This window comes from Pundamilia nyererei, unplaced genomic scaffold (genome assembly GCF_000239375.1).
Source record: "Pundamilia nyererei isolate P.nyererei 1_Seehausen unplaced genomic scaffold, PunNye1.0 scaffold00051, whole genome shotgun sequence".
Lineage (NCBI taxonomy): Eukaryota > Metazoa > Chordata > Actinopteri > Cichliformes > Cichlidae > Pundamilia > Pundamilia nyererei.
The window spans coordinates 1,283,343-1,293,549 of record NW_005187452.1 but is presented as its reverse complement, the minus strand read 5'-3'; the positions used below and the strand labels follow the sequence as shown (position 1 = coordinate 1,293,549).

Sequence of the window (10,207 nt, the reverse complement as noted above, 5' to 3'; positions counted from 1 at the left end):
TGTGTGTGTGTTTGTCTGTTTTTGTGTGTGTGTGTGTGTGTGTGTGTGTGTGTGTGTGTGTGTGTGTGTGCGTGCGTGCGTGTGTTTGTGTGATTGTGTCTATGTTGTATTTGCGTTATTATATTTTGTTTGTGTTACTCTTGTTGTTACATGTTTTGGATACATTAAAGTTGTAATTTAAAAGTATGCACACACATGCAGATTTACATTTACAGGAAGTGATTACTATTGTATGAAATTAAATATGCTTATCTGATACAAAGATTGACATCGTTGCATTTAAAATAGTTTTATATCAGTACCCTTGAATAACCTTGAACAAGTCCAATAGGCAAATTGGCATTTCCGAGTTTGCCCTGTAATGCACATCTACTAAAAATCTCAGATGAGTTTGAATCTCAGTCCAGGCCAGAGGTCAAGTTTCCCGAAAAGCTTGTGAATGCAATAACTTGAGAACAAGACGTTGTGTGATTTACAAAATGATACCATAGGTGCATGTACTAGAAGGCTGTGGAAAATGAGAATGTCTTTATATTTTTCCCATCCACTCTAAAGGGGGCTATTTTATGTATCATAAAGATCCTGAAAACTTTTTGGCCAGCAGATCGCATCCATTCAACACAGTGCTTGTGATTCCAGTAGATACACCAAGGGGTATTTCAGAAGCATCGCAGAAGGAGCTCTTCACTCTGTATCACCTAAAGTAGCACACATCAAGCTCCACAGAGCAAGTAAATAGTGCAGGAAGTCAAGCACAGGAATGGCATAACGACTCCTGAAGTCAGAGCTGGTGTATTCTTAGAATTGAAGTTGAGGAGAAAACTGGTGGATTAGTAGAAAGGCTTTGATATAAAAAAAAGAAAAAAAGAAAGGTGGGTGGCAAAGAGGTGTAAGAGTAAGTAATTGAGTAATTCAAATCCATCAGGACTCTCTTGTGGGGTGTTTTCATATTCTCCGTGTACATGTTTCCTCCAGATACTTCCTCCAGTTTCCTCTTATAGTCCAGAGTCATGCATGTTAGTTTAACTGGGGATTTTAAATTGACCAGTGGTGTCTAAGCAGAAGAAAAGGGAGGAATGGATAGATATTAATTATCATTAGTTGTAATCAGTATGTACTTTAAACCATACAAACACAAATTTTATATTTACTGATTCTGTCATGAAATTTGTTTTATTTTAGAAGATCTCACTGCATACAAAAAAGAAAATCTTGCTCATTTCATATCATTTAGTTGTTCTTTTTTGTGTTGTAAATCTGTTTAAGTCTTTTAGTTGTTGGTGTCTCCTAGTCCTCATCTCATTCTGTGTCCTTCTGACATATCGTTTAAGCACACATGAACAGCTGCTTCCTGTGTTTCAGTCTTTAGTGAATCCCTGTTGGGTTTTGAAATTTTAACTACTAGCAATCCATTCATTTGAGCTTAGCACTCACACAAACACTTAAAGCGTTTATATGCAAAGATGCATGTACAAGCACACGCCCAGCTGGTAATATTGCTGAGATTAGAAAAAAAGAAAAGAAAGATGTCAGAAAGGCAAGAGGACATCCCGTCAGCTGGGAAAAGAGTATGTGTGTGTGTGTGGATTTGATTATGTGTACGCTTGCTGCCTCAACATCCAGATGTGTGCGTTCCAGGGGAATACTGTGCACTGTGTGAGAAAGTCAATTCACAGTGATTTCATCTCTTGACATGGCATATAGTTTGGCCTCTATGGAGCAGAAAGTACACACACACACGTTTTTTTGTATTTCAAGTTGAAAGAGTTGCTCTTTCTTTGACTGTGATCAGCACAGAGCTGAAAGAGAACGTTTTCATAGGGCTCTGTGCAGTTCTGTGAAAAACTAAGTTCACCCCACAATTCACTAGCCTGCACTTTCAGTGGTATTAACATGAATTTAACAGTTTCTTTATGACTAAATCAGTGTTTCACATCATTCTGGACGAATTTTGGCCCACCCTTCTTTATGATGGTGCTTCAGTTAATTGACATTTGCAGGCATTTTTTAATGCAGAGATCACTTAAGGTCCCGCCACAGTATTTTGAATCAGGTTCAGGTCTGGACTTGGGCTGCGCCATTGCAAGCACTTGATTCTTTAACCCTTCTAATTTATACTTGGTGCTGTGCTTGGGATCATTGTCCTGTTGAATGACCCATCCAGGTTTTAGGCGTCAGTCAGATGGTCGCAGATTTTACTATAGAATACTTTGGTATACAAAGGAGTTCGACTCAGTGACTGAATGGTGTCTACGTCATACGGCTGAAAAACAAGCCCACCCGATCACCCCTCCATTACCATGTTTGGCAGCTAGTAAGGTGCTTGTGTTGAATTACTGCATTTGTTTTTTGCCACTAATATTTGATTAAGTCTTATTACCCTGCATACAAGTGCAAAATTACCATTGTATTCGCTACCCTTCCATTTCTGTATATAAGCAAGAGAAAGTCTGACCGAAGAAACTGAAATAATAATGTCACAAAGGATTAGGCTGAGTCAAGTATGACTTTAAAAAATATTTGTAGCTTCCTAGTAAAGTCAGAAAAAACGAATTCTGCCTTTAGTGCGACCATCACCTAAAATTCAAGAAATAAAAAATTTCTAAAAGTATTTGTCTTTCTAACTATAAATGTGTTCAAATCAGCCACAAATATAAAACCATTGGAGTGAAGATCACCTATCATCTTGTGGTATTGCAGTTCTCTGCTAAGAAGGTTTTTTTTTATTCATGCTATACATCTAAAACCTTCTCGTGGCATCATGGGGAACAACCCAACAGCAGTAGCTGCCTCCCCAAAAGGACTGTTCGTTGCATTACGTCACAAAACTGCGAATGCTCACCTCGGACATCCCGGAAACCTTTGTGGTCAAGATTTTGGTTTTCTCAGGTTAAATCTACAAGAAAGATTATTCTACTCTTACTTTCATAATAGAATAAATCTCAAATCAAAGATATATTTTAAAATATTTCAGTGGTTTTCCTATTGTAGTTTCATGTAGCCAGTATGTATCTGTCATGATCTATAATTTTAAGTAGCACACGATTTTTTTTCTCCATGAAACCTGCTTCAGCTTAAGTGTGTGCTGTTGTGCATAAACACAAATATGTGTATGTGTACATTCGCTGTGCACTTTGTGCCAAACCCCTTGTAATATATTCAGGTATTTAAAAGTGTTTGGTTTGTTTAAAGTTGTAGAGGGGTTTTGGTCTCCTAGAGAGCTCGGATAACCCTAATCCACAACACACATTTTTATCAGTAGTTCATTGGCAGGGCTAAATATTGACTTATCATTAAGTGGAATGACTGAAACCCTAATAATAATTCACGTTGTCTAAGCACCTTGTGTTGACGCGGCGCTCCCGACGCTATTAACGAATGTATGCAAATCCTGCGTAAATCTGAAGATTAGGGCTGAAGCATTCTGTGATGCAAGAGAGAAAACAAGAGGTGTGTGATAAAATGTTGTCTGCACATACACAGCCATGCAAAAAAAAAAAAAAACACAACCCACACAGCTTATAGAGAGGAAGAGAAAATAGGGGTGTGCGTTTCAAATGTTAACACAAATGAACAGGGATGTCACACATACCCATACACAGATAACGCGTATAGAGACAGGGATTGAATTCCTGCTGAATGCATGATAATACAATAGTGAAGTTTAGCTGCAGAACAGTAAACAAGCGATTCAGACCTATGAACGGTGTGAATACAGAGAGAGTGATAGAGTAATAGTGCAAGGAAAATGGGGTAAGAGGAAGGCAGAGACAGGAGGAAGACATGGAGATGATAAAGAGAAAAGGTAGCAAGTTAAGGAAGTACATGCATGAGGACCAGAGAAATGTGAACATTCAGGGGAAACCAGCAGTTCGTGCAGGAGTTTGCTCACCTGTAGAGAGAAAAAGAAGGTAGATTATTAAAGGTAATATAAGATTAGACAGAATGTGGGGTCAGGAAAAGAAATTCATCAGTGATGATGAAGAAGATGTAAATCCTGAACTTCAGGTCACAACTGATAAACATGGCATTTCTTAGAGTAGGTGAAAGACTTATGTGTTTGAACAGAACCATGTTAGATGACGCAGAGAATGACGGTTCGATTGCTGCAGAGGAGCTATAAGTAAAGCAAATGATTGAAAACTGTGAGATGCAGAGGGCCTGGCGTCCGGATGGAAAGAAGGAGAAGAGGTGAGGATGCTGAGAGGACGACGGATGAGCAGAGAGAAGCTATTTTGGAAAAGTGTTGAGCTGTTTATTTGCGCGTCATTGAAGCTGAAGTAAGGCGCTGGGGGAATTGGCCACCAAGCCCCCGCTCCGCAACAGCTGCCGCTGCTAAGTGAGTTACTAGCCGTCAGACTGCTTTTATGTCACACAATCACATACACATGCGCTTTCCTGTCACATTGTGCCTGTGATGGATGCTTTGAGCATATAATGCACTGCAGCGGTGCAATGGAAAATATGTGCCATTCTGCACTTTTGGCCTTTAAGTGAACTGATTGCTTAAATTAACAGAATTTAATGTGCTGAAAGTGTAAATGCTGATTAGAGTGTTAAATAATAAGTTATTTATCACTCCACAACAAGCTGCATTCCCATTAAAGAGTGAAGCTGTGTTACAAAGCAATGACTTAGTGTTTAATGTGTGCTGTCAAATAAAATGGGCATCACAGCTGGGGGTAGATAGAGCTACAGATCAGCATGTCATCAACTGTTAGGATACATTTGCTAAATACCTCATAACATATAGATTATTTTCACAATAAACTAAATAACCAGTAAGACTGTGGCTTCTTCCAGTCTATCGCTCTGTAATTCAAAATTAGGCGCTTTTACTTTGGGAGCGCTCTCATTAAACTGTGATTAAAATCGGTCTATTTTTTTATCATTGCAGTTAGATCTTTTTCGTCAGCCTGGCCATCCTTTGCTCATTTGTATTTCTAATGCTCCTTCACAGCAGGGAGTTACTGACTCAGCATTATAGTGGGACGTTATTATAACCTTTAATTCATTGCAAAGCCAGAGCTTGCCAGTCTAAACTATCGTCTAAAGCTAATCCATCCAAGCAGCCAGGTTGACTGAATGGTTATCAGGGCCACTAGAAAAAAGGCAGAGTGGAAATTCACTCCGGTATCCTCAGCTGCTGTTAGGTTCGTCTCTCCTACATGCTGCTGCCGGGTTTGCCCTCCTCTCCGTGACCTAACATTCATCAGATCCACGAAAGTGTCAGTAATTTTCAATTTGTATGATTTATGTATGCCAAGTCAAAACAAGTTGATTTAGTTGTTATAGTATCAAAAGATGGCGGTTTTGGAGGAACCCCATGAGCTTAGGGGTTAGACAGCAACCAAGATTCTCCACCTCTCCCTCGGACTGTCATCTTTTTATCATTGCTGTCTAGACCATAGAGAACCCTTATCAGTGCTCATTGGTGTCTTTTCTAAGTAAAATAAAAATTTTGGGCTTCCTAATTATGCTTCAACATTGGAATACAAACATCTTGTTAAGAAATATTAGGAGAGTTTTCAATGTACCATTAGTCTTTAAATATCCCAACTATTCTTTAACAAGCATAAGCTATTTTTATTGGATCATTTCTTGCTCCACTAGGAATTTCTCCCTTGAATCTCCGTGTACTGCCAAAGTTTTAATTTGTCTGTCATCGAAACCAACTCACGTTATTTCAGTTTGAAATGTGAAGTGCCGGAGATTGTGAAGAAACATACTTGAAATTTGATATTCAGCTGCAAAACATTTACAGGTAAATGGAGTGATAGCATGCATTTTAAATGTCACCTTGCTGCTGAAGGTGAAGTGGTGGCAGACAGACATCACCTATCACTGTCAGAAATGGCAGCTCTCAGAAAAACGCACTTCCTTTCCCGTTGCAGTCTTTAGACAGCATAGCCTGAATATTACTGCTCAGAGAGGAGAAATAGTATGCAGGGGAGGAGGGGATGGAGGAAAGAGGAAGAGGATACGTGGATAAGAGTTGATAAGAAGAGAGGCACAATAATATTCAGAGCAGCCTAAATACTCTTTCTGTTCATATCGGAAAACATAGATTAAGGAGTGAAGGAAAGGGGAGTTTAGAAAAGGAGGAAGGACGAGGACTGAGGCAGTAAGAAAGGTTACAGAGGGAAGAGGATGACAGAAAAGATGAAAAAACTAAGAAGGCAAGGCAAGGCAAGTTTATTTGTATAGCACAATTCAACAACAAGGTGATTCAAAGTGCTTTACAGAGACATTAGAAACAAGAACAAATAAAAAGCATGATTTAAAATTGATTAACACAAGCAAATAAACTAACTAACTAATTAACAAACAAACAAACAAACAAAACAGTATATAAAATCAAAACAGATAAAATCAGAACAGTAGATAAAATCAGTAGTTAAATGTAAGTTTTGAAATTTAAGCTTAAAGTGTGGATTTGGTGCTTTATTCAAATGCAGCTGAGAACAGGTGAGTCTTCAACCTGGATTTAAATAAACTGAGTGTTTCAGCTGATCTGAGGCTTTCTGGGAGTTTGTTCCAGATATAAGGAGCATAAAAGCTGAATGCAGCTGACTCTGGGAACTGATAAAAGACCGGATCCAGATGACCTGAGGGATCTGGAAGGTTCATACTGGGTCAGGAGGTCATTGATGTATTTTGGTCCTAAACCATTCAGAGCTTTATAGGCCAGCATCAGAACTTTAAAGTCTATCCTCTGACGGACAGGCAGCCAGTGTAAGGACCTCAGAGCTGGACTGATGTGGTCCACTTTTTTGGTCTTAGTGAGGACTCGAGCAGCAGAGTTCTGAATGAGCTGTAGTTGTCTGACTGATTTTTTAGGTAAACCTGTAAAGATGCTGTTACAGTAATCAAGCCTACTAAAGATGAATGCATGGACTAGTTTTTCCAGGTCCTGTTGAGACATCAGATCTTTTATCCTTGAAATATTCTTGAGGTGATAGTAAGCTGACTTTGTTATTGTCTTAATGTGTTTTTCTAAGTTTAGATCTGCATCCATCACTACACCCAAATTCCTCGCCTGGTTTGTGGTTTTTAGATGTATAGATTGAAGTTCTCTGGTGACCTGTAATCGTTTTTCTTTGGCGCCAAAGACTATTACCTCAGTTTTGTTTTTGTTTAGCTGGAGAAAATTGTGGCACAACCAGTCATTAATTTCCTCAATGCATTTACCAAGAGCCTGTACAGGGCCTTGGTCTCCTGGTGACATTGTGATATATATTTGTGTGTCATCTGCATAGCTGTGATAGTTTATTTTGTTGTTGTTTATAATCTGTGCCAGTGGGAGCATGTAGATGTTAAACAGAAGGGGTCCCAAGATGGAACCTTGGGGAACTCCACATGTGATACTTGTCTGCTCAGATGTGAAGTTACCTATTGATACAAAGTATTTCCTGTTTTCTACGTATGTTTTGAACCAGTTTAGTACAGTTCCTGAAAGACCTGTCCAGTTCTCCAGTCGTTTGAGTAATATGTTGTGGTCAACTGTATCACAGTTGCACAGCACCCTGTAGTGTGAATAGTATTACAGAATATCCTTTTTAGTGTAGAGTGATAGATGACAAGGAAAAGAAAATGTGTTTTATGTTATAGAAAAACAGAAAAGCTGATTTTAGACATCAGACATCACAGCAAAGCTGTTACATAGAAAGATAAAGAGAAATATCCAATAAATCACAGAGACGATGCCAGGAGGCCAGCTGAATCCTGGGAGCGTGGGAAGACCTTTGATGGATTTGTATGTTTCTTAAACAGCTGTTCAGACTTAAGAAATGTGGAAATGTCGTTTTATAAAAAAAAAAAATAATAATAATTATCACACCATATATATTTTCAGTACCTAAATTTGCACAGCACACTGTAGTGTGAAGTGGATCCAAGATAAATCATTTCCTGGTATGTTAAGATCAGAATGAAAGTGGAACAAAATAATGGCATGATGCATATTCTCTCTTGCTTCAGGTTTCATCTGCTGTGGTCACGAGTATGTAAACTCTTCAACAACTCTTTGCTGTGTGGGCAATGAGGGATATCCCACAATGCACCCTGCTGGCAATGCCACAGTGACACTCCGCTGCTGTGGTTCAAAGGTCATACATCAGGATCAGGAATGCTGCAGTGGGATTGGCTTTGACCCCCGACGACATGTGTGTGCAGACAGACCCACGCCTGGTCTGGTAATAGAGGTGTGTGATTACGTGAGACAATGTGTTTTTAGTGTGTGTTTTCTTGTTTTCCACGTCATTAACCTTAGACGGGGAAATCTGAAGCACACTGATCATTCAGTCAACCAGTATTTGGCAGCTGTGTCCATTTCTTTCTACGTCTGTATTACAGATAGCAAAATAAAGGAAAAACCTGATCTGGTTGAATGGTTTAAGTTCACTTTCCCCTTAGAAGGAAGAGTGTAAAACAGGTTCTGAGTGATCACCTTTATTAAAGATGAAGCATTTATATGTCGATCTTTAGCCACAGGTAATCACTGAATGATTGGATACGTATGAAATAGTTGACAATCACATGCTGACACAAGATGTCAGTTCTTTTAAAAACCGCTGCAGTTCGATTGTCAAGTATTTAAGGTGTGATATTGCGAGCTAGAAAAAATGGCTGGTGGACTTCTGTAGGTTGCCTCCTTTTAAGCTCTTAAGACTACCATGACCTTGTTGACTGAGAACTGAAAGGTTTCAGGTGTTTAGCATCTTCAAGTAGTGTTTCTTCTGAAAGTGTATTAGTGGACGAGAAATTGTAGGATCACATGTAGAAAATAATGGCATAAATAAACAAAAACGTTAAATATTGATCTTATATTATCTGAAAATTGTAGGTGTCACATTTACAAACTGACCTACCCAAAAATAGAAATGGAAATGGAGAGGATAAGACTGCTACACATTAGATGCCCCAATTAAGCATTTGCTAAAAGCCTTGCAGATTGGCTGAAATTACATGAAGGAGCTGATCATCTCCAGCAGCCCAGTGGACATTAGACAGAATTTCTGGGTTTTTTTGTCTATCAAACTTGCTCTCATTGTCGCATCAGGAGTTGGGGACTGGCCCATCCTCCATTTATCAACTGAGGTCCTGTGGCGTTTGTGTGTTCCTAAGCCAGCATGAGATGGCACATGCATGCACACATACACACACACAAGCAGTGACAAAGGGTAGGAACTCTCATTAGCTCTAATGATGTCATTAAGAGCCATGTATGCAACACAGACACACACACGCTGTATATAGTGATTTTCTCCTTCAGAATATAACAGCAAATAAGAGGATCGTAAGCTTTCATGAGGTACGTTTCTGTTCTAGTTCACTTAAAGAAAGTTTTCTTTTCTCTTCTCCTTCATTCATTCTGTCTGTCTCTCCTTTTTCTCTGTGCAGCACCAGTGTTTGCAGGGCGCTGTGTGTCCTGTGGCTGCAGCATCTACAGCTTACTGCGGCTCCTGTGGCCTTGATCCATCTATGACTGCGTGCACATGGGTCCTGTCTGCGCACACACACCCTGAGACACAATCCACAACATACTCGCCGTTCATCAGCATCACGCAGGAAGCTCTCACTGCGGACCTGTCTGCACATACAAACAGAAGTAATGACAGTTACAAAATGTTTGACTCACGCAGTCACGCACACACTGACAACAAGCAGCTGAAGGGAAGCATGTGCCCATCGCATGAGGAGGTAGTGTACAGTGGAGATGCCACCGTATATACATTTACAGGTAATTGATGAGCATGTATGTATGTGTCTTTTTATTAGCAATTTAAAAGTTCCTGGGTATGTGCCAGGTTAGTGTCTAGAGCAAGGGTGTTAAACATACAGCCCGGGGATCAGACTAGGCCTGGCGAAGACTCCAATCTGGCCCACTCACCAGTTTTAGTTAATGCAACAACATAAATTTAGGAATTGTTTTGATTGTATTTTTATGTTTTTATAGCTTTTCCTCTTGAAAAATTATTGTTTCATAATTACAGGACTACCAATTTTGTGATGACAAATTTGTTTCATTTTGCTTCTTCTTTAGAGTCCCTGGTCCAGAGTATCTAATGTCTGTTTTACAGGGGGGGGGGGTTGTTAACTGTTGAAGTTTTACCAGCTTTTGGTTTTCTTGTCACATCCTGATTATCACTTAGAGTCCCCCGAGAGCAGCAGTGCCCAGCCTTCTACCTTTCTACCTTTAAAACCC

General features: G+C 39.5%; 1 protein-coding gene across 1 annotated transcript in view; it reads left to right on the top strand.

The window, feature by feature from the left end:
• The window catches only part of ush2a (Usher syndrome 2A (autosomal recessive, mild)), a 216,151-nt gene that overhangs the window by 150,556 nt on the left and 55,388 nt on the right, over window positions 1–10,207 (top strand). Inside the window, exons 63-64 of the mRNA XM_013910893.1 lie at window positions 7,981–8,204; window positions 9,403–9,742. Of these exons, the coding sequence (XP_013766347.1) occupies window positions 7,981–8,204; window positions 9,403–9,742 (564 nt within the window). The remainder of the gene's footprint in view (window positions 1–7,980; window positions 8,205–9,402; window positions 9,743–10,207) is intronic.